A 25,541-nucleotide genomic window follows, 5' to 3' on the forward strand; every position below is an offset into this window, starting at 1 on the left:
GTGTTTTTATTCTGAGCAATAAACTATGAATTTAGTTATTACAGTCATAAGAAAAATATAATTACTATACTGCTCCCATGTGCAAGAATATAACTACTATACCGCTCCTATCTACAAGAATATAACTACTATAATACAGCACCTATGTACAAGAATATAACTACTATACCGCTCCTATCTACAAGAATATAACTACTATACCGCTCCTATCTACAAGAATATAACTACTTTAATACCGCACCTATGTACAAGAATATAACTACTATAATACCGCTCCTATGTACAAGAATATAACTATTATACCGCTCCCATGTGCAAGAATATAACTACTATAATACTGCTCCTATGTACAAGAATATAACTACTATAATACCGCTCCCATGTACAAGAATATAACTACTATAATACCGCTCCCATGTGCAAGAATATAACTACTATAATACTGCTTCTATATACAAGAATATAACTACTATAATACTGCTCCTATGTACAAGAATATAACTACTATAACACTGCCCCTATGTACAAAAATATAACTACTATAATACTGAACCTATGTACAAAAATATAACTACTATAATACTGCTCCTATGTGCAAGAATATAACTACTATAATACTGCCCCTATGTACAAGAATATAACTAATATAATACTGCTCCTATGTACAAGAATATAACTACTATAATACTGCTCCTATGTGCAAGAATATAACTACTATAATACTGCCCCTATGTACAAGAATATAACTAATATAATACTGCCCCTATGTACAAAAATATAACTACTATAATACTGCACCTATGTACAAAAATATAACTACTATAATACTGCCCCTATGTGCAAGAATATAACTACTATAATACTGCCCCTATGTACAAGAATATAACTAATATAATACTGCCCCTATGTACAAAAATATAACTACTATAATACTGCACCTATGTACAAAAATATAACTACTATAATACTGCTTCCATGTGCAAGAATATAACTACTATACCGCTCCCATGTGCAAGAATATAACTACTATAATACTGCCCCTATGTACAAGAATATAACTACTATAATACTGTTCATACGTACAAGAATATAACTATTATAATACTGCCCCTATGTACAAGAATATAAATTCTATAATACTGCCCCTATGTACAAGAATATAACTACTATAATACTGCTCCCTATGTACAAGAATATAACTACTATAATACTGCTCCTATATACAAGCATATAATTACTATAATACTGCCCCTATGTACAAGAATATAACTACTATATTACTGCCCCTATGTGCAAAAATATAACTAGTATAATACTGTCCCCTATGTACAAGAATATAACTACTATAATACTGCCCCCATGTACAAAAATATAACTACTATAATACTGACCCCTATGTACAGGAATATAATTACTATCATACTGCCCCTATGTACAAGAATATAACTACTATAATACTGCCCCTATGTACAAGAATATAACTACTATAATACTGCCCCTATGTACAAAAATATAACTACTATAATACTGCTTCCATGTGCAAGAATATAACTACTATAATACTGCCCCTTTATACAAGACTATAACTACTATAATACTGCCCCTATGTACAAGAATATAACTACTATAATACTGCCCCCTATGTACAAGAATATAACTACTATAATACTGCCCCTATGTACAAGAATATAACTACTATAATACTGCCACTATGTATAAGAATATAACTACTATAATACTGCTCCCATGTATAAGAATATAACTATTATAATTCAGTTCCTATATAGACTTCATAATATCATACTACTCTGTTTGCAGGGAACATTTCTGGATAAAATTTGACTCACTTTATACTGTCCATTTATTCATTTTAGTGGATCAATCAGTTTAGTCACATTGATTTTTACTTTAACCCCTTTACGACCTACGACATATATCTATGTCCTAAGTCGCCTCCTCCAAGCTCCAATGGTGACCTTGCGGTAATCCCTGCACATGTCTGCTGATCTGATCAGGAAACATGTGTGCCTGTTAACAGCACAATCGAATGTGCTATGGTGGGGGTCAAGCTATTCTCTTCTACCATTGGCTATGGTAGACATGATCATGGGGCGCCAATGGGTTGGCATAGCAGCGTAGGGTTAGAAGATGACGTTGGTCGCTGCTATGATGTATTTCCTGTGAATACTAGAAGAGTGCTGACACACAGTATGGCCCCCTTCACACGCACGTGCCTACGGTACGTGCTAGGTCCGTTCCCGCATGTACCGGAGACACGGGCACACGTATATCCATTAAAATCAATGGGTCTATGAGCACGCACGTGTTCAGCCATTGGCCTGTGCCTCCGTGTGGAGCAGACGTGAACTCATGTGCTCCATACGGAGGCATATCTGTTTTTCTCCGGCAGCACGGGTGTCACGTGGCCCGCACCTGTACCACACGGAGGTCGTATGGATGCGGTCCCATGTGACACGCGCCGGAGAAACACACGTGTCATTGTAAAAATAAAAAAAACACATACTCACCTCTACCAGCCCTGCAGTCTCTTCTGCGGCTGTCACCTGCATCCATCCCCCAGTGAATTTGAACAACGCATCTTCCTTACTGGGGGCCGGAAGCAGCATCAGCGGGGTGTGGCCTGTGCCGGACACTGTCATTTCAGCACCATAGACAGCTCCGGAAGATTCAGGTAAGGCGGGGCTATCCGTTCTTTGTGTGTTATTACGTATAACAAACGGAGAACATGCATGTGCCACAAACACGACAAACGGGGAGCAAACCACCCCTTTAATACGTCCGTGAAAAAACGGTTTGTTTTTTTCACGTGCGTGTGAAGGGGGCCTAAGACAGCATTTCTCTAGATCAGAGTGATGCTGATGCTGAAGCATCGTTTTGAACAGCAAAGGCAATCGGAGTGTGCAGGCATAAAGTCCCCTGGGCATACTAGTAAAATAAATAAAACGTAAAAAAAAAATGTTTTTAAAAATATAAAAAAATACCTATATGTTCAAATCACCCTCTTTTGCCCCATTGAGAAGAAAACAATAATAATAATAACAATAATAATAATAATAATTATTAAAAAATACACATATTTGGTATCATCGTATTCATAAATATCCGATCGATCAAAATATTAATTCAATTAATCAGATCGGTACACGGTGTAGCGAAAAAAAATTCCAAACACCAAAGTTATGGTTTTTGGCCGCCCCAACATGGCATTAAAATACAACAAAAGGCAATCAAACACATCGCATCTACACAAATATGGTATAATTAAAAACATCAGCTCAAGATGCAAAAAATAAGTCATCACTGAGCCCCAGATCCCAAAAAATTAGAACACTATGACTCTCGGAAAATAGTGACAAAAGCCCGATTTTTTTTGGACAAACTTCTAAATTTTTCACATGTTTAGTATCTACAAACTCGTACTCACCTGGGGAGTCATAATGTCAGCTCAGTTTTACCATATAGTGAAGAGCGTAAAAATACGAGGGGCTGTTGATAAGTCTTTGGCTTTGTGACCTTTTTGTTTCTATGGTAACTAATGCTACATAACATGAAAGACTTGTGTATCTAGTATATATTTTAAAAATGTTGTGTTTGTATCTTATGGCAACAGTGTTCTACGCATGCAGGAAAACAAAATGGCAGAGTCTAATGCGATATTCACAACAACTGAGAGCAGAGGAGGGATAAAATTCTTGTTTCTGCAAGGAAACTTCACAAAGGATATTCATGGTGATATGCTGCAGACATTGGGGGATCAATGCCCTTCATATTCCACAGTTAAGAACTGCGTTACCAAATTTAAAACGGGCCACTTCAGCCCCAATGATGAGGAACATCCTGGATGACCGAGAGTGGTGGTTGTTCCGGAGATCGTCGATGCTGTGCACAACCTCATACTGGAGAATCCACGAATTTCAGCTAAAGCAATAGCAGACATCATGGGGATTTCCCGTGAACGTGTTTGTGTCATTATCCATGAACATTTGGACATGAGGAAGCTTCTGCAAAGTGGGTCCCAAATGTTTGACAACAGATCAGAGAAGCAACGAGTGGAAACTTCCCGGTCCATTTGTCAGCATTTACGGACTGAAAAGGACTTTCTGGATTGACTGATCACTATGGATGAGACCTGGATTTATTTGTATGACCTTGAAAACAAGGAACAGCCAAAAGAGTGGAGGCACAGTGGTTCTCCTCATCTAAAGGAATTCAGGGTGCAAAAATCAGCCACTAAGGTGATGGCGTCTATGTTCTGGGATAAGGAGGGCGTGCCTCTAGTGGACTACCTTCAAAAGGGTTCCACCATCAATGCAAGGTGTTACATTGAACTTTTGGACCAATTGAAGGCAGCTCTGAATGCCAAAAGGCACGGCAAGCTGTCCAAAGGAATCTTGTTCCTGCAAGACAACGCCTCCTCTCACACTGCACAAGCGACCACGGCAACACTGGCAGAGCTGGGCTTCCACCTGGTTGACCACCCACCTTATTCACCAGATCTAGCTCCTTCCGACTATCATCTGTTTCCAAACCTGAAGAAACACCTCAAGGGTACCAAAATTCACACCATTTCTGATGCCATGGCTGCTACGGATGCCTGGATTGAGGCACAACCAAAATCCTTCTTTTTGCTAGGCTTACAGAACTTGGAATACCGATGTAAGAAGTGGGACATCAGTGGAGAGTGTGCGGAATAAATGTAAAGTTTCATCTTCCTATCTTGTTTCTTCCTGGGTAAAGCCTAAGACTTATCAGCAGCCCCTCGTAAAACCCCAAAAATTGTGCAATTTCACTTTTTTTTTTGCAACTTCACTGCACTTGGAATTTTTTTCTGATCTTCAAAACATCTGTGGAATTAAAAATACCTCTTGCTGCTTGACGAGGAAGGAGTCGATCAGATTGCGTTGGTCATTCACATCCAGCTCTTTCCTCTGTTTTGTGAATGTTGTTTTTAAAAAACTGTGAAACTCTCTGATGTTCGCCAAAATCTTGTTGTGCGCTCCCGGCATCCAGTTTATCAGCAGAGGTATGCTATTAAAAAGCTTCAAATAAATCAGAAGTTACAAATAAATTATTATTATTACAGTAGTTTTGATTAGTCAATGAGTAGTAGAAATTATTACAAATCTGGATTTAGAGGAAATAGTAAAATTACAAATCTTATGTATGTCATTTAAAAAGTAAATAAAAATTAAAACATTATTACTTTTATATTATATTATTATTATTATTATTATATTATATTGCTCGGACTGCTTGAGTGCTCGACTCGAGTAACAAGTATACAGTAGCATGCATAAACATTGGCACCCCTTGTTTAAATTACTGTTATTGGGAACAGTTAAGCAAGTTGAAGATGACATGATCTCTAAAAGGCTCAAAGTTAAAGATGATGCATTTTCTTTGTATTTTAGACCCCAAAAAATATTTTCATCTTTTAAATTTTTAAATGAACAAAAAAGGAGAATCGGCCAATGCTAAAGTTTGGACACCCTGCATGGTTAGTACCTCATAGCACCCTCTTTGGCAAGTATCACAACTTCTAAATGCTTTTTCTAGCAGCTAAGAGTCTTTCAATTCTTATTTGGGGGCTTTTCATCCATTCTTCCTTGGAGATGTCTTTCAGTTCTGTGAGTTCCTGGCTTGTCTTGTATACACTGCTCTTCTTTGGAAAAGTCTTCCAGTTCTGTGAGATTCCTGGCTCGTCTTGCATGCACTGCTCTTCCTTTGAAAAGTCTTCCAGTTCTGTGAGATTCCTGGCTTGTCTTGCATGCACTGCTCTTCCTTGGAGACGTCTTCCAGTTCTGTGAGATTACTGGCTAGTCTTGCATGCACTGCTCTTCCTTGGAAAAGTCTTCCAGTTCTGTGAGATTCCTGGCTTGTCTTGTATGCACTGCTCTTCCTTGGAAAAGTCTTCCAGTTATGTGAGATTCCTAGCTTTTCTTGCATGCACTGCTCTTCCTTGGAAAAGTCTTCCAGTTATGTGAGATTCCTAGCTTTTCTTGCATGCACTGCTCTTTCTTGGAAAAGTCTTCCAGTTCTGTGAGATTCCTGGCTCATCTTACATGCCCTGCTCTTCCTTGTAAAAGCCTTCCAGTACTGTGAGGTTTCTGGCTAGTCTTGCATGCACTGCTCTTCCTTGGTAAAGTCTATCAGTTCTGTGAGATTCCTGGCTTGTCTTGTATACACTGCTCTTCCTTGGAAAAGTCTTCCAGTTCTGTGAGATTCCTGGCTAGTCTTGTATGAACTGCTCTTCCTTGAAAAGGTCTTCCAGTTCTGTGAGATTCCTGACTTGTCTTGTATGTACTGATCTTTTGAGGTCTAGCCACACATTTTCAGTGATATTCAGATCAGGGAATGTAGGGGACATTCTAAAACCTTCAACTTGCATCTTTTGAAGTCATCTATTGTGGATTTTGATGTGTTTTTAGGATCCACTTGCACCTCCAAGAACCTGCATGGAATCCTGTGCTGTCAATCAACCTGTCAGCAAGTGCTCAAAGAAACACAGGAGAGCATCTCCAAATGCAAAATACTCTGCACAAAGGAAACATGTCCCTGCTGGCTCTGAAATTCAGAAAGGCGTGTCAAGGCATCACCTGTGTGCAAGATGCCCTGCACAGAGGAATTGTGACAGCCTTGCTAGGTATATGCATATCACATAACCTATACAGTAATGGGGGCAGTTTATTATGGTTAACAAAATGACAGTTTTCCTTTTAATACAGTATGTTATATTTTATTAGGAAAACTGAGAAATTACTGTCAAATCTAGGGTTCAAATCTCTGAAGAAAGGTAAATTGAATTTGGAACGCTAATGGGCTCTCCACTGTCTCACTATTCTTACAGCTGTGTGAGACTTCCTGCTTAAAGATTTTGAGATACCACTTTATGGGGGTGACTGTGAGTGTGGAGCATGAAAGTGAGATGATCTGTGTTATCTTACTTGATGATGGATGTAGGTATTCAAGAAACAATGTACAGTGGATTACTATGTGTTATGAGAAATCAGGGGGAGAAGGAAGAAGCTAGAAGCAGCAGCAATAAAGGTAAAGGCCACAGCTTCTCCTCAGTGACTGTAAAGGGGGTGTTACATGCAGCAATATCGCTAGCGAGCGTTCCCGCCCCCGTCATTTGTGCAAATCGCTGCCCGTGAGGCACAAAATCATTAGGAGCCATCACACGGACTTACCTGCCTAGCGATGTCCCTGTTGCCGGCGAACCACCTCCTTTCTAAGGGGGCGGTTCGTGCAGTGTCACAGCGGCATCCTTAAGCGGCCGCACAATAGAAGCGGAGCGGCGGAGATGAGCGGCTGTAACATCCTGCCCACCTCCTTCCTTCCTCATTGCCGGCGGCCGAAGGTAAGCTGTTGTTAGTCGTTCCCGAGTAGAGTTGAGCGCGGTTCGTGGTTCGAGGTTCTCCAGTTCGGGGCTCGAGTGATTTTTGGGGCTGTTCGAGATCGAACTAGAACTCGAGCTTTTTGCAAAAGCTCGATAGTTCTAGATACGTTCGAGAACGGTTCTAGCAGCAAAAAGCAGGGCTTTTTACAGCTACAGTGTGCAGGAGCCATCGCTGGCAGCCTGCCAGAAGCTGGTAACCAAGATAAACATCGGGTATCCAAGCAAAGCGCTTTGGTTAGTAACCCGATGTTTATCTTAGTTACGTGCAGGAAGCCCACACTTCCCCGCTCAGCTCACTCCGCCCCCTCCTGCCCGCGGCATGCATACACACACACACACACACACACACACACGGTCCCGCTCGGCTTACCTGCGGTGATGAAGTCCCGCCATCCCGACCTCAGCGCTGTCACTGTCCTCCATGGCCGCCGCTTGTCACATCACCTCTCGCTTCCGACCCGAGACGTCACGGACCTCTCGCGATACTTGATGTGAAGGCGCCGGTCATTGACCTCAGTGACAGGGGCTGTCGGCAGTGCTGGAGATCAGCGCAGGTAATGTACCTCGCTGACAGCAGCACTTGTCACCCCCCTGCAGTGACCTGGGCTGACCCATTGATGTTAGCTCAGGTCACTGCATTGCTCTCCCAGCCAATGGGGAACATCCTGCTCTTCATTGACTGGGACAGTGTGGATCGTCATGGCAACCCCTTGGATTACAGCAGACCTGGATTTGTTTTTCATTCTAATAAATTGGTTAAAGAGGGAATGTTTTGGGGAGTGTTTTTTCAAATAAAAATGTGGTTGTCATCTATTTTTTTTTTATTACTGACTGGGTTGGTGATGTCGGGTATCTGATAGACGCCTGACCTCACCAACCCCAGGGCTTGATGCCAGGTGACATTACACATCTGGTATTAACCCCATATATTACCCCGTTTGCCACCGCACCAGGGCGCGGGATGAGCTGGGGCGAAGCACCAGGATTGGCGCATCTAATGGATGCGCCACTTCTGGGGCGGCTGCGGCCTGCTATTTTTAGGCTGGGGAGAGTCCAATAACCATGGACCTCCCTAGTCTGAGAATATCAGGCCCCAGCTGTCTGCTTTACCTTGGCTGGTAATCCAATTTTGGGGGACCCCTACGTGTTTTTTTTTTAAATTATTTATTTAATTTAAAATAACAGCGTGGGGTGCCCTCAGTTTTGGATTACCAGCCAAGGTGAGGTTGCCAGCTGTGGTCTGCAGGCTGCAGCCGTCTGCTTTACCCTAGCTGGCTACAAAACTAGGGGGAACCCTACGTCATTTTTTTTTCATTTTTTTGGCTAAATACAAAGCTAAGCACCCCTTAGTGCCACATGAAAGGCACCAAAGGGTGCTCCACTTTTTTCTCCACTTGAGAAAAAATGGAGAAAAAATGGAGAAAAAGTGGAGAAAAAGTGGAGAAAAAGTGGAGAAAAAAATGGAGAAAAAATGGAGAAACAGTGGAGAAACAGTGGAGAAAAAGTGGAGAAAAAGTGGAGAAAAAATGGAGAAACAGTGGAGAAAAAGTGGAGAAAAAGTGGAGAAAAAAATGGAGAAACAGTGGAGAAAAAGTGGAGAATAAATGGAGAAAAAGTGGAGAAAAAAATGGAGAAAAAGTGGAGAAAAAGTGGAGAAGAAGTGGAGAAACAGTGGAGAAACAGTGGAGAAAAAGTGAATAAATGGAGAAAAAGTGGAGAATTTTTTTCTCCACTTTTTCTCCACCTTTTCTCCACTTTTTCTCCACTTTTTCTCCACTTATTCTCCACTTTTTCTCCACTTTTTCTCCATTTTTTTCTCCACTTTTTCTACACTTTTTCTCCATTTTTTTCTCCACTTTTTCTCCACTTTTTCCCCATTTATTCTCCACTTTTTCTCCACTTTTTCTCCACTTTTTCTCCACTTTTTCTCCACTTTTTCTCCACTTATTCTCCACTTATTCTCCACTTTTTCTCCACTTTTTCTCCATTTTTTTCTCCACTTTTTCTCCACTTTTTCTCCACTTTTTCTCCACTTTTTCTCCACTTATTCTCCACTTATTCTCCACTTTTTCTCCACTTTTTCTCCACTTTTTCTCCATTTATTCTCCACTTTTTCTCCATTTTTTTCTCCACTTTTTCTCCACTTATTCTCCACTTTTTCTCCACTTTTTCTCCATTTTCTTCTCCACTTTTTCTCCACTTTTTCCCCATTTATTCTCCACTTTTTCTCCATTTTTTCTCCATTTTTTTCTCCACTTTTTCTCCACTTATTCTCCACTTTTTCTCCACTTTTTCTCCATTTTCTTCTCCACTTTTTCTCCACTTTTTCCCCATTTATTCTCCACTTTTTCTCCACTTTTTCTCCATTTTTTTCTCCACTTTTTCTCCACTTTTTCTCCACTTTTTCTCCACTTTTTCTCCATTTATTCTCCACTTTTTCTCCACTTTTTCTCCATTTTTTTCTCCACTTTTTCTCCACTTTTTCTCCACTTATTCTCCACTTTTTCTCCACTTTTTCTCCATTTTCTTCTCCACTTTTTCTCCCCTTTTTCCCCATTTATTCTCCACTTCTTCTCCACTTTTTCTCCATTTTTTTCTCCACTTTTTCTCCACTTATTATCCACTTTTTCTCCACTTTTTCTCCATTTTCTTCTCCACTTTTTCTCCACTTTTTCCCCATTTATTCTCCACTTTTTCTCCACTTTTTCTCCACTTTTTCTCCACTTTTTCTCCATTTATTCTCCACTTTTTCTCCACTTTTTCTCCATTTTTTTCTCCACTTTTTCTCCACTTTTTCTCCACTTTTTCTCCACTTATTCTCCACTTATTCTCCACTTTTTCTCCACTTTTTCTCCACTTTTTCTCCATTTATTCTCCACTTTTTCTCCATTTTTTTCTCCACTTTTTCTCCACTTATTCTCCACTTTTTCTCCACTTTTTCTCCATTTTCTTCTCCATTTTCTTCTCCACTTTTTCTCCACTTTTTCCCCATTTATTCTCCACTTTTTCTCCATTTTTTCTCCATTTTTTTTCTCCACTTTTTCTCCACTTATTCTCCACTTTTTCTCCACTTTTTCTCCATTTTCTTCTCCACTTTTTCTCCACTTTTTCCCCATTTATTCTCCACTTTTTCTCCACTTTTTCTCCATTTTTTTCTCCACTTTTTCTCCACTTTTTCTCCACTTTTTCTCCACTTTTTCTCCATTTATTCTCCACTTTTTCTCCACTTTTTCTCCATTTTTTTCTCCACTTTTTCTCCACTTTTTCTCCACTTATTCTCCACTTTTTCTCCACTTTTTCTCCATTTTCTTCTCCACTTTTTCTCCACTTTTTCCCCATTTATTCTCCACTTCTTCTCCACTTTTTCTCCATTTTTTTCTCCACTTTTTCTCCACTTATTCTCCACTTTTTCTCCACTTTTTCTCCATTTTCTTCTCCACTTTTTCTCCACTTTTTCCCCATTTATTCTCCACTTTTTCTCCACTTTTTCTCCATTTTTTTCTCCACTTTTTCTCCACTTTTTCTCCACTTTTTCTCCACTTTTTCTCCATTTATTCTCCTCTTTTTCTCCACTTTTTCTCCATTTTTTTCTCCACTTTTTCTCCACTTTTTCTCCACTTATTCTCCACTTTTTCTCCACTTTTTCTCCATTTTTTTCTCCACTTTTTCTCCACTTTTTCTCCATTTATTCTCCACTTTTTCTCCACTTTTTCTCCACTTATTCTCCACTTTTTCTCCACCTTTTCTCCACTTATTCTCCACTTATTCTCCACTTATTCTCCACTTTTTCTCCACTTTTTCTCCAGTTTTTCTCCATTTTTTTCTCCACTTTTTCTCCACTTTTTCCCCATTTATTCTCCACTTTTTCTCCACTTTTTCTCCACTTTTTCTCCACTTTTTCTCCACTTATTCTCCATTTATTCTCCACTTTTTCTCCACTTTTTCTCCATTTTTTCTCCACTTTTTCTCCACTTTTTCTCCATTTTTTTCTCCACTTTTTCTCCACTTTTTCTCCATTTATTCTCCACTTTTTCTCCACTTTTTCTCCACTTTTTTTCCATTTATTCTCCACTTTTTCTCCACTTTTTCTCCATTTTTTCTCCACTTTTTCTCCACTTTTTCTCCACTTATTCTCCACTTTTTCTCCACTTATTCTCCACTTTTTCTCCACTTTTTCTCCACTTTTTCTCCACTTATTCTCCACTTATTCTCCACTTTTTCTCCACTTTTTCTCCACTTATTCTCCACTTATTCTCCACTTTTTCTCCACTTTTTCTCCATTTTTTTCTCCACTTTTTCTCCATTTATTCTCCACTTTTTCTCCACTTTTTCTCCATTTTTTTCTCCACTTTTTCTCCACTTTTTCTCCACTTTTTCTCCACTTTTTCTCCACTTTTTCTCCAATTATTCTCCACTTTTTCTCCACTTTTTCTCCACTTTTTCTCCATTTTTTTCTCCACTTTTTCTCCACTTTTTCTCCACTTTTTCTCCACTTATTCTCCACTTATTCTCCACTTTTTCTCCATTTTTTCTCCACTTTTTCTCCACTTTTTCTTGATTTTTTTCTCCACTTTTTCTCCATTTTTTTCTCCACTTTTTCTCCACTTTTTCTCCACTTTTTCTCCACTTTTTCTCCACTTATTCTCCATTTATTCTCCACTTTTTCTCCACTTTTTCTCCATTTTTTTCTCCACTTTTTCTCCACTTTTTCTCCACTTTTTCTCCATTTATTCTCCACTTTTTCTCCACTTTTTCTCCATTTTTTTCTCCACTTTTTCTCCACTTTTTCTCCATTTATTCTCCACTTTTTCTCCACTTTTTCTCCATTTTTTCTCCACTTTTTCTCCACTTTTTCTCCACTTTTTCTCCATTTATTCTCCACTTTTTCTCCATTTTTTTCTCCACTTTTTCTCCACTTATTCTCCACTTTTTCTCCACTTTTTCTCCATTTTCTTCTCCACTTTTTCTCCACTTTTTCCCCATTTATTCTCCACTTTTTCTCCATTTTTTCTCCATTTTTTTCTCCACTTTTTCTCCACTTATTCTCCACTTTTTCTCCACTTTTTCTCCATTTTCTTCTCCACTTTTTCTCCACTTTTTCCCCATTTATTCTCCACTTTTTCTCCACTTTTTCTCCATTTTTTTCTCCACTTTTTCTCCACTTTTTCTCCACTTTTTCTCCACTTTTTCTCCATTTATTCTCCACTTTTTCTCCACTTTTTCTCCATTTTTTTCTCCACTTTTTCTCCACTTTTTCTCCACTTATTCTCCACTTTTTCTCCACTTTTTCTCCATTTTCTTCTCCACTTTTTCTCCCCTTTTTCCCCATTTATTCTCCACTTCTTCTCCACTTTTTCTCCATTTTTTTCTCCACTTTTTCTCCACTTATTATCCACTTTTTCTCCACTTTTTCTCCATTTTCTTCTCCACTTTTTCTCCACTTTTTCCCCATTTATTCTCCACTTTTTCTCCACTTTTTCTCCACTTTTTCTCCACTTTTTCTCCACTTTTTCTCCATTTATTCTCCACTTTTTCTCCACTTTTTCTCCATTTTTTTCTCCACTTTTTCTCCACTTTTTCTCCACTTTTTCTCCACTTATTCTCCACTTATTCTCCACTTTTTCTCCACTTTTTCTCCACTTTTTCTCCATTTATTCTCCACTTTTTCTCCATTTTTTTCTCCACTTTTTCTCCACTTATTCTCCACTTTTTCTCCACTTTTTCTCCATTTTCTTCTCCATTTTCTTCTCCACTTTTTCTCCACTTTTTCCCCATTTATTCTCCACTTTTTCTCCATTTTTTCTCCATTTTTTTTCTCCACTTTTTCTCCACTTATTCTCCACTTTTTCTCCACTTTTTCTCCATTTTCTTCTCCACTTTTTCTCCACTTTTTCCCCATTTATTCTCCACTTTTTCTCCACTTTTTCTCCATTTTTTTCTCCACTTTTTCTCCACTTTTTCTCCACTTTTTCTCCACTTTTTCTCCATTTATTCTCCACTTTTTCTCCACTTTTTCTCCATTTTTTTCTCCACTTTTTCTCCACTTTTTCTCCACTTATTCTCCACTTTTTCTCCACTTTTTCTCCATTTTCTTCTCCACTTTTTCTCCACTTTTTCCCCATTTATTCTCCACTTCTTCTCCACTTTTTCTCCATTTTTTTCTCCACTTTTTCTCCACTTATTCTCCACTTTTTCTCCACTTTTTCTCCATTTTCTTCTCCACTTTTTCTCCACTTTTTCCCCATTTATTCTCCACTTTTTCTCCACTTTTTCTCCATTTTTTTCTCCACTTTTTCTCCACTTTTTCTCCACTTTTTCTCCACTTTTTCTCCATTTATTCTCCTCTTTTTCTCCACTTTTTCTCCATTTTTTTTCTCCACTTTTTCTCCACTTTTTCTCCACTTATTCTCCACTTTTTCTCCACTTTTTCTCCATTTTTTTCTCCACTTTTTCTCCACTTTTTCTCCATTTATTCTCCACTTTTTCTCCACTTTTTCTCCACTTATTCTCCACTTTTTCTCCACCTTTTCTCCACTTATTCTCCACTTATTCTCCACTTATTCTCCACTTTTTCTCCACTTTTTCTCCAGTTTTTCTCCATTTTTTTCTCCACTTTTTCTCCACTTTTTCCCCATTTATTCTCCACTTTTTCTCCACTTTTTCTCCACTTTTTCTCCACTTTTTCTCCACTTATTCTCCATTTATTCTCCACTTTTTCTCCACTTTTTCTCCATTTTTTTCTCCACTTTTTCTCCACTTTTTCTCCATTTTTTTCTCCACTTTTTCTCCACTTTTTCTCCATTTATTCTCCACTTTTTCTCCACTTTTTCTCCACTTTTTTTCCATTTATTCTCCACTTTTTCTCCACTTTTTCTCCATTTTTTTCTCCACTTTTTCTCCACTTTTTCTCCACTTATTCTCCACTTTTTCTCCACTTATTCTCCACTTTTTCTCCACTTTTTCTCCACTTTTTCTCCACTTATTCTCCACTTATTCTCCACTTTTTCTCCACTTTTTCTCCACTTATTCTCCACTTATTCTCCACTTTTTCTCCACTTTTTCTCCATTTTTTTCTCCACTTTTTCTCCATTTATTCTCCACTTTTTCTCCACTTTTTCTCCATTTTTTTCTCCACTTTTTCTCCACTTTTTCTCCACTTTTTCTCCACTTTTTCTCCACTTTTTCTCCAATTATTCTCCACTTTTTCTCCACTTTTTCTCCACTTTTTCTCCATTTTTTTCTCCACTTTTTCTCCACTTTTTCTCCACTTTTTCTCCACTTATTCTCCACTTATTCTCCACTTTTTCTCCATTTTTTCTCCACTTTTTCTCCACTTTTTCTCGATTTTTTTCTCCACTTTTTCTCCATTTTTTTCTCCACTTTTTCTCCACTTTTTCTCCACTTTTTCTCCACTTATTCTCCATTTATTCTCCACTTTTTCTCCACTTTTTCTCCATTTTTTTCTCCACTTTTTCTCCACTTTTTCTCCACTTTTTCTCCATTTATTCTCCACTTTTTCTCCACTTTTTCTCCATTTTTTTCTCCACTTTTTCTCCACTTTTTCTCCATTTATTCTCCACTTTTTCTCCACTTTTTCTCCATTTTTTTCTCCACTTTTTCTCCACTTTTTCTCCACTTTTTCTCCACTTATTCTCCACTTATTCTCCACTTTTTCTCCACTTTTTCTCCACTTATTCTCCACTTATTCTCCACTTTTTCTCCACTTTTTCTCCATTTTTTTCTCCACTTTTTCTCCATTTATTCTCCACTTTTTCTCCACTTTTTCTCCATTTTTTTCTCCACTTTTTCTCCACTTTTTCTCCACTTTTTCTCCACTTTTTCTCCACTTATTCTCCACTTATTCTCCACTTTTTCTCCATTTTTTCTCCACTTTTTCTCCACTTTTTCTCGATTTTTTTCTCCACTTTTTCTCCATTTTTTTCTCCACTTTTTCTCCACTTTTTCTCCACTTTTTCTCCACTTATTCTCCACTTATTCTCCACTTTTTCTCCACTTTTTCTCCATTTTTTTCTCCACTTTTTCTCCATTTATTCTCCACTTTTTCTCCACTTTTTCTCCATTTTTTTCTCCACTTTTTCTCCACTTTTTCTCCACTTTTTCTCCACTTTTTCTCCATTTATTCTCCACTTTTTCTCCACTTTTTCTCCATTTTTTTCTCCACTTTTTCTCCACTTTTTCTCCACTTATTCTCCATTTATTCTCCACTTTTTCTCCACTTTTTCTCCATTTTTTTCTCCACTTTTTCTCCACTTTTTCTCCACTTTTTCTCCACTTTTTCTCCACTTTTTCTCCATTTTTTCTCCACTTTTTCTCCATTTTTTCTCGATTTTTTTCTCCACTTTTTCTCCACTTTTTCTCCACTTATTCTCCACTTTTTCTCCACTTTTTCTCCATTTTTTTCTCCACTTTTTCTCCATTTTTTCTCCACTTTTTCTCCACTTATTCTCCACTTTTTCTCCACTTTTTCTCCACTTTTTCTCCACTTTTTCTCCACTTTTTGTCCACTTTTTCTCCACTTTTTCTCCACTTTTTCTCCACTTTTTCTCCACTTATTCTCCACTTTTTCTCCACTTATTCTCCACTTATTCTCCACTTTTTCTCCACTTTTTCTCCATTTTTTTCTCCACTTTTTCTCCATTTATTCTCCACTTTTTCTCCACTTTTTCTCCATTTTTTTCTCCACTTTTTCTCCACTTTTTCTCCACTTTTTCTCCACTTTTTCTCCATTTTTTCTCCACTTTTTCTCCACTTTTTCTCCACTTTTTCTCCATTTATTCTCCACTTTTTCTCCACTTTTTCTCCACTTTTTCTCCACTTTTTCTCCACTTTTTCTCCACTTATTCTCCACTTTTTCTCCACTTTTTCTCCATTTTTTTCTCCACTTTTTCTCCACTTTTTCTCCACTTTTTTTCCACTTTTTCTCCACTTTTTCTCCGTTCTTTTTCTATGGTCGGTCTACCCATTAGCTCTGCCATGCATACTGTAGCTCTACACCTACTGCACATGTTACTTTATGATTGACATCTCTTTCGTACCAGAGCTGTCTAAGCCTACTCTGACCCCATATTTGTCATTACTATATTGTCCTTGTACTGTATTATGACATTTGTATCATGTGTTTCATTTCTTGCTGTGTTGCAATTTTTTTGCTGCATCCCAATTGTACCTCTACATTGTTCGAGTTTATGTTATTGTTCTCTCACTCTTATGTGATACTGATTATTGTCATTTTTCATGATTACATGCAGATAAGTCCAATCTGACGAAGGCTCAGGCCGAAACGTCATTTGTAACTTGTTTTGGACAAAAACATATATGCTTATGAAAAAAAAAATTTCTTAATACGGACCAATAAAGAGTGATTTTGCATTACTATCCATTGTGACTTACTGACTTAGTCTGGGAGATATAGAGTGCCGAGGTTACTCACTAATTTTATCTATTATTACCTCTGAGCACCTATATACCAGTGAGCAGAGCTTCCTCTACAGTAGTTCTCCTGATTAGGCATGCCCTTACCTCATGAGCAGGGCATTGCAGCTTTGGTAGCAACCATTACGACATGGACTCTGCTGCTGTGGACCCGGGGAGAGTGAGTGCAGATTCATTGCACCCACACTCCTCACATGAAGGGTCCGCACTCCTAGAAAATGGGGGATACGTTCCCTGAGTGTCTCCCCCCATATTCTAGACGGTCCAGAGTCGTCGTGGGACCCCTTTATTTTTTTTCTTACAATAAATTGGTGAAAGAGGAAATGTTTTGGGGACTGTTTTTTCAAATAAATTTCTTTTGTCGATTTTTTGTTTTTGTTAGTACTGACAGTTTATGATGTTGGGTATGAGCTGGGGTGAAGCGCCAGGATTGGCGCATCTAGTGGATGCGCCACGTCTGGGGTGCCTGCGGCCTGCTATTTTTAGGCTGTGAAGGCCCAATAACTATGGACCTTCCCAACCTGAGAATACCAGACCACAGCTGTCCGCTTTACTTGGCTGGTGATCCAATTTGGGGGGGACCCTACTTTTATTGTGTAATTATTAATATTTATAAAATAATTATAAAAAAGAGCCTGAGGGGACCTCCACATTGGATCCCCAACCACGGTAAAGCTGCCAGCTGTGGTTTTCAGGCTACAGCCGTCTGCTTTACCCTAGCTGGCTATCAAAAATGGGGGGACCCAACGTCATTTTTTTTTTTAACTATTTTTTAAATAGAAAAAATTAATGGGCTTCCCTGTATTTTGATTGCCAACCAAGGTAACGGCAGGCAGATGGGGGTGGCAACCCATAGCTGTCTGCTTTATCTGCGCTGAGAATCAAAAATACCGCGGAGCGCTACGTCATTTTTTTAAAGATTTATTTTTACAGCACTGTGATGTCCAGCAATCAAAATACAGGGAAGCCCATTTTATTTTTAGTTATTTAAATAAATAATTAAAAAAAATATATATGGGCTCCCGCTGCATTTTTTGTATTGCTAGCTAAGGGTAATCCAAGCAGCTACTGGCTGCTAACCCCCACTGCTTGGTGTTACCTTCACTGGCAATGGAAAATCCAGGTAAGCATTTTTTATTTTTTTTGCCAAAAAACTACAAAAAAAAGGACGTGAGCTTCGCCATATTTTTGTATGCTAGCCAGGTATAGCAGGCAGGTGCTGGAAGAGTTGGATACAGCGCCAGAAGATGGCGCTTCTATGAAAATGCCATTTTCTGAGGCGGCTGCAGACTGCAATTCGCAGCAGTGGGGCCCAGAAAGCTCAGGCCAACCTGTGGTGCGGATTCCAATCCCCAGCTGCCTAGTTGTACCTGGCTGGACACAAAAATGGGGCAAAGCCTACGTCATTTGTTTTCTAATTATTTCATGAAATTCATGAAATAATAAAAAAGGGCTTCCCTTTATTTTTGGTTCCCAGCCGGAACTTTATTTCACTTATTTCATGAAATAATTAAAAAACAAATGACGTGGGCTTCGCCCCATTTTTGTGTCCAGCCGGGTACAACTAGGCAGCTGGGGATTGAAATCCGCAGCACAGGTTAGCCCGAGGTTTGTGGGCGCCTCTGCTGCGGATTTCAGTCCGCAGCCGTCCCAGAAAATGGCGCTCTCATAGAAGCGCCATCATCTGGCGCTGTATCCAACTCTTCCAACAGCCCTGGAGCCGGGTGGCTTGTTGGGTAATCATGAGTTAATACTGGCTTTGTTTTACCAGCCAGTATTAATCCAGAGATTCTTAATGTCAGGCACGTTTGACCCGGCCATTAAGAATCTCCAATAAAGGGTTAAAAAAAAGACACCACACAGAGAAAAAATACTTTAATAGAAATAAATACACAGACACATTAGAGACTCCATCTTTATTAGCCCCTGTCAGCCCTCCACGATCCTGCTCTTCTGTCTTCTTTCTTTCTAGTGTAGTAGTAGTGACGATTGTAGTGAGGATGAGATTCACCAGCTCATCACTTGGGGCTGGGGAACCTCATCCTCACTACAATCCTCACTAGTGTAGTAGTAGTGACGATTATAGTGAGGATGAGGTTCACCAGCCCATCACTTGGGGCTGGGGAACCTCATCCTCACTACAATCCTCACTAGTGTAGTAGTAGTGACGATTGTAGTGAGGATGAGTTTACCCAGCTCATCACTTGGGGCTGGGGAACCTCCATCCTCACTACAATCATCACTAGTGTAGTAGTAGTGACGATTGTAGTGAGGATGAGGTTCACCAGCTCATCACTTGGGGCTGGGGAACCTCCATCCTCACTGCAATCATCACTACAATCGGGAAGCAGCGTGCAGCCTTCACTCCGTGAGTGATCAGTGCTGGCTGCTAGCGGTAACGCTGACAGACGCGTTACCATAGCAACGGTGCTCTCGGAGCCGCGGTTAGCGATGACGTCACCGCTAACTGCGTTGCTATGGCAACGGTGATCTCCGTTAATGACCGGCTGTGTCAGCCGGTCCCTAACGGAACGGGGAGTCGACCGTGTGCTAGAGCATGTCGCCGGTACACGGCGATACACATATGTGCACCGTGTACCGGAGAGATGCACTCGCAGGTCCTACATGACGTGTCATAGTCATGTGACCAGTCTGTAGCCAATGAGATAATAGCCACGTGACTGGTCACATGGCTATTTTGACGTCACGATAGGTCCTGCATCTCTGCTGGCAGTGCAGGTCACCGGGAGGATTCAGCGATCATCGGATGGAATAGCGGCAGGAGACAGAGTGCAGAAGGGATCGCGAGGACCGGTAAGTGTTATGGCAATGTTTATTAACTGTTTGTGTACATTTATAATGCATTTTTATGTGTTTGTGATTGCCTCCCATTATAGCCTATACGTTCGAGTTCGGTTCGTCGAACGTTCGACGAACCGAACTCGAACGGGACCCCCGTTCGGCGAACCGGCCTCGAGCCGAACCGGGACCAGTTCGCTCATCTCTATTCCCGAGGTGTCACACGTAGCAATGTGTGCTGCCTCGGGAACAACGAACAACCTTGGTCCTCAACAATCAACGATTTTATGAAAATGAACGACGTGTCAGCGATCAACGATAAGGTGAGTATTTTTGATCGTTAGCGACGTCTTTGTGTGTGACACCAGCGAACGGCCGTTAACGATCAAAAATACTGCCGTATGTGCGTCACGGAATCCGTGACCCCGGCGATATATCGTTAGAGACGTCGTTGCGTGTAAAGGGGCCTTAACTGTGTATATATTGTGAGCAAATAAGCTTAACTCTTTCAATTTACCCTAAAAGATTAACTTCTACAAGCAACTTGTCTTGCATATAAATTTTTTAGATGCAGCTGTGTCCTCCTCCTGTTGCTGGGCTCCATTATACCCATGGACTTAAATTTATCAAAAAGATTTGCACAGTCCTGTTTTGAGTGTCCCGTCTGGTCCCCATGGCAGTTGCACGGGTTAGTTCTGGAAAAAAACACACCAGAAGCCAAATAAAAATACACCGTGTGAATGAGAGCATAGAAATGTCTTTAATTTTCCTTTTCCGTAAGTCACTATTTTTTCTGTTCCTAAATCTGCATGGATAAAAAAATACATCAAAAAGTGTGAACAAGCCGTAATCTTGTGTAAATAGAAGGAAAAATGTAAGTAATTCTTACCCTGACCAAGGGCGTCCCAAAAAGTCTTATATTTTCATTAATTAGGCTCACGAGTTTCAATATGGTGGGATCTTCATAGTGAAATCTCTGATTGAGCAGAATGGCCACAATTATATTGGCCACAGCAGAATTTACACATTTTAGGTTTTCAAAAGGTTTTCCTGAAAGTAGAATAAAAGTATTTTATCACCAAAAAATGTTACAACTACTTTATGAAACCTCGTAATTGAGTAATCAATGTCAGGGAAACAAAAATCAAGAACATATTAAAATAAAAAAGGTGCACACATGTCAAAAAGAATTAAATGGAACCTGTCATGTCGGTTAATGGTGTTAAGCTGCAGATATGGGATTAATCTGTAGGTTAAAAGTGTTAGAAAGGTGTCCGGCCGCCATGCTGAAAGAGCGGCTCCTTAAGGCCCCGTCGCGCAGTACAATATATCGGGCGATATGTCGTCGGGGTCACGTCGGTAGTGATGCACATCCAGCATCGTTTGACATATCGTAGCATATGACAGCTATGAGCGACTGTTAACGAGCAAAAATATTTACCTTATCGTTGCTCGTTGACACGTCGCTCATTTTCAAAAACTCGTTCCTCCTTCTGTGCTCCCGTTGTTCATCGTTCCCAAGGCAGCACACATCGCTCCGTGTGACACCCCGGGAACGACGAACTGCAGCTTACCTGCGGCCGCCGGCAATGTGGAAGGAAGGAGGTGGGCGGGATGTTACGTCCCGCTCACCTCCGCCCCTCCGCTTCTATTGGGCGGCCGCTGTGTGGCGTCGCTGTGACGCCGAACGTTCCTCCCCCTTCAGGAAGTGGATGTTCGCCGCCCCCAGCGAGGTCGTTCAGGAGGTAAGTACGTGTGATGGGGGTTAACGACTTTGTGCGCCACGGGCAATTCGCACAAACGATGGGGGCAGGTGCGATCGCTCACACGATCGCACAACATATCGGCGCATGTGACGCCGGCTTTAGTTTTTTCGACATATGAGAAAGACAGACCTGTCCCTTAAATCCTTCTGCTTCAAAGAACTTTTGTCAGGGTTTAAAATAAAAAATTAAAGATAGGTAAGATAGCTAATATTCCTTATGCTCAATATTGCAGTGTTTCTGAATGTGTAAAGTGAATCTGCTGTGTCCCATGAATGGGAACAACCTGTTGTTTATATTTCTTGCATTGCATATTTTTCCTCCTATCAGGATATTCCTTTATTGTTACTAGGTAGATTTAGACTGTATGAAGTTTGTCCCTATGTTCCTCCCTAAGTTGGCTTCTGTATAGAATGCTTCTCCCTTCTTCTTCAGTTTAGTCTAGAGGAACCATTGCTGAAGACATATGTCTACAACCCTGTACAGATTATTCCTTTTCATCTGCCTTTACATTATACTTAATACAAGATTCTAGAAGAAAACAACAGCGTTTCTCCTTGTCTTCCTACAAGTCATCGTTTCTGGCTGAGTTGAAATATCTGTTGATGCTTTGAAGTGTGAGTACAAGCATACAATTATCTAAGGGACTGATAATTAGAGCGCTTGGGATACACAGCTTCTAGGAAGAGACAGAATAGAATCTGTCACCAGGTTTTTATGACCCCAGTATGGTGTAACGACAGATAATCCTGATTCTAATGATGTATCACTGTTCTGCCTCCTGCAGATTTGTTTCAGCTGCAGATCTACCAGTTCCCTGAATGCTGAACTCTGTATAACCCCCCCACACCAGTGATCGGCAGCATTCTTTATACACTCTGTATAGGCAGAAAACTGTCAATAAATAATTGGGGCAGAGTTAAACATAGCTCATGAATATGAAAGATTACTTTGCAGCAGGTTTACTAGTGATTCCATCAAAACTAAAGCAGGCAGCCCAGATCACTGGAATCAGGGTCTCATTATGCTGCTGTTAGATTAAGTGGCAAAAGTGAAATATTCCCTTTCAACAGCAAGTTTTCTTCCATCTTGGATGTTACTGTAGGGTTGTAGTTGTCAATTACATTTTCACGTGAGAACCACCATCCACTGCACCCAAACGATCAAAGCATCATGAAAAACAACTAACCTAATTTATAAGAAAACATTAAAAATTGTGAAGAATTTTCCACAATTGGCATCATTACTAACTGTATGCACCTTAAATACACAGTAAAATATACTCCAATTGTTCTCATTTATCAAAATATACCAAATATTCTTCTTATTCCAAGCAATAAAAATCTACAGAATAAAACTTGTCTGACACTGAAACTAGTCTTGTTTCTCAAGCAACGTGCAAGTTCCCACACGGTGATTGTTGGAATTTTTTTTCCGTTACTATTGATAAATGTAGTAAATACTGATGAATCTCTCACCTTTATAAGATCTAAATTTTTGGACCAGAGCGTCAGCCTCCTCCATGATCTTATTTTCTATACTCTTCTTCCCCATGCCATAATCTCGTAGGGTGGAGAGAGTGAATCTTCTCATCACCTTCCAGTTGTGTCCATTAGCCAGAATGATACCTGATTATAATGAATGCATGTTATATTCAGCAATTTATATGGATTTTTTTTAATTTATTTAAAAATAATCCTTTCCTACACATGAATCCCAAATCAGGTAGTTTTAAAGCTCAATCCACCCAATCTGCCTCCTAGAAATGTTCTCATAATCTCCGATGCCCAATTTTAGGAACATTTTTAAAAAGTAGTGATGAGCGAGCATGCTTGTAACTACTCGGTACTCGCACGAGTATCGCTGTACTCGGGCTGCTCGGCGGGGACCGAGTAATCTCGCGATACTCGTGCTGTACTCGTGGTCTTCATTTCTGCATGTTGGCGCTCTTTTGAGAGCCAGCTCTCATGCAGGGATTGGCTGGCAGACCACTGCAATGCCACAGCCCTGTTAGTTGTGGAATTGCAGTGATTGGCCGGCCTGCACAGCGTGACCGAGCCTTTATATCGGCCGGCGCGCTGTGCTCTGCTCACAGCTATCCAGACTGTCAGTGCAGGGAGAGTGTCGCTGATTCAGGGAAAGCTTTGCGGCCCTTTATAGCTTTTTCAGTTGCAGGGCTGCAAACAGTGTGACCAAAAGTCCTTCTCAGGACTATTCTAGTTGTATACAGGCAGGCAGGGTATAGCCAGGTCGGAGTACAGTAGCAGAGTCCTTCTCAGGACTATTGTTGCTATATACAGGCAGGGTATAGCCAGGTCTGAATACAGGCTAGTGACCAAAAGAGTCCTTGTCAGGACTATTGTACCAGTATACAGGCAGGCAGGCAGGCAGGGTAGTGGTGACCGTATACCAGCCTTCATCATATCTGGGGCTGGTGTACACAGTGTAAAACAGTACAGATAGTGTCTGACTTGTCTGTAATTGTCGCTCCCCAAAAAAACCTGTTAGGTTCTTATTGCGTCCGTGCTTGGTTTTTAAAACCGCACGTGTGTGCCTGTTGGTGGCAGCGTACAGGTGCACTTGTGTGCAATTTCCAGAAACTTTGATACAACGCACAAGTAGTGAATATACACGTCAGCAGTGCACAGCATTGCAAAATGCGCAAGGGCATTGGCAAGGAACAAGGAAGTGGACGTGATGGTGGTGCAGGCAGAGGCCGAGGTCGTGGGCAAGCTCTAATTTCGCCACAACAAAGGGCCACATCTAGTCGCTCGCACGTGCTGTCCCAAATTCTTGGGGACCGCAGCAGTACACCGCTCTTGAACCAAGACCAGTGTCAACAGGTTGTTAGTTGGATAGCGGATAATGCTTCCAGTCAGATTGGCACCACCACAAACACTCTGTCTTCCACACGGTCAAGTGAAAACTGTGGAAAAAGAAGGCGCAATAGGGTCTTACCCCAATATATATAGGGTGAAGCAAAGAATAATCCTACTCACCAATTCGGGTTGTGACAGTCACAACACCTATAGCAGCATGTAACACCAAGTCCCGGCAGCGGTCCCCAAGAGGCAGATAACAGAGAGTAGTAGAGAATGGGTTTCACAGCCGCGCCAAAAGACTACTGGATTCTTCTCAGATTAATGTTTCTTTTATTTCATAACAGGTCAAGTCTACGCGTTTCAGGAGGACACAGCTCCCTTCTTCAGGACAAACCAGCAAAGAATCATCAAATCCCTTTGATTTGATGATTCTTTGCTGGTTTGTCCTGAAGAAGGGAGCTGTGTCCTCCTGAAACGCGTAGACTTGACCTGTTATGAAATAAAAGAAACATTAATCTGAGAAGAATCCAGTAGTCTTTTGGCGCGGCTGTGAAACCCATTCTCTACTACTCTCTGTTATCTTCCACACGGTCAAGTGTCAGTAGCCGTGATACTGCACCGCACATTTCTGAACCTGATCCTCCTTCCTACCACCAGGCTGAGTACACGTCCTCCTCGGACATTAATGATCCCACACTTGGACACTCGGAAGAGCTGTTCACGTTTCCATTCACACATTCTGGCCTCTCGCCAGCTCATATTGAAGTGGGTCATGAGGAGATCGTCTGTACAGATGGCCAAATATTTGAGCAGCCACGTTCTCACGAAGTTGGCAACGTGTCTCAACAAGTGGTGGACGATGATGAGACACAATTGTCAGGAAGTCAGGAGGAGGAGCAGGGTGCGGAAGAGGAAGACGACGTGGTGGATGATCCAGTAACTGACCCAACCTGGCAGGAGGATATGCAGAGCGAGGACAGCAGTGCACAGGGGGAGGGAGGCGTAGCATCACAACAGGCAGTAAGAAGCAGGGTGGTGGCCCCAGGCAGAAGTCAGGCAACCGTTCCCCGGAACAACACGACGACACAAGGTGCCTGTACAAATGTTAGGTCTTCCCGAGTCTGGCAGTTTTTTAAGTTGGATCCAGATGATTCAAAAAAGGCCATTTGCAACACCTGCCGTGCCAGCATCAGCAGGGGTACCAAAACTAGCAGCCTGACCACCACCAGCATGATCAGGCACATGTCAGCCAAGCACCCGACTTTGTGGGAAGTACAACAGAGT

At 40.6% G+C, this 25,541-nt stretch overlaps 2 protein-coding genes across 3 annotated transcripts in view; one reads left to right on the forward strand and one right to left on the reverse strand.

Moving 5' to 3' along the window:
• Window positions 1-25,541, forward strand: part of LOC142297006 (cytochrome P450 2K4-like) — a 272,736-nt gene that overhangs the window by 144,597 nt on the left and 102,598 nt on the right. The gene's annotated exons all lie outside the window — the stretch shown is intronic.
• Window positions 1-25,541, reverse strand: part of LOC142297009 (cytochrome P450 2K1-like) — a 75,146-nt gene that overhangs the window by 17,127 nt on the left and 32,478 nt on the right. The window contains exons 4-6 of the mRNA XM_075341217.1: window positions 22,914-23,063; window positions 20,562-20,722; window positions 4,884-5,060 (exon numbers count right to left, since the gene is read on the reverse strand). Coding sequence (XP_075197332.1) covers window positions 4,884-5,060; window positions 20,562-20,722; window positions 22,914-23,063 — 488 coding nt within the window. The remainder of the gene's footprint in view (window positions 1-4,883; window positions 5,061-20,561; window positions 20,723-22,913; window positions 23,064-25,541) is intronic.

This window comes from Anomaloglossus baeobatrachus, chromosome 3 (genome assembly GCF_048569485.1).
Source record: "Anomaloglossus baeobatrachus isolate aAnoBae1 chromosome 3, aAnoBae1.hap1, whole genome shotgun sequence".
Classification (NCBI taxonomy): domain Eukaryota; kingdom Metazoa; phylum Chordata; class Amphibia; order Anura; family Aromobatidae; genus Anomaloglossus; species Anomaloglossus baeobatrachus.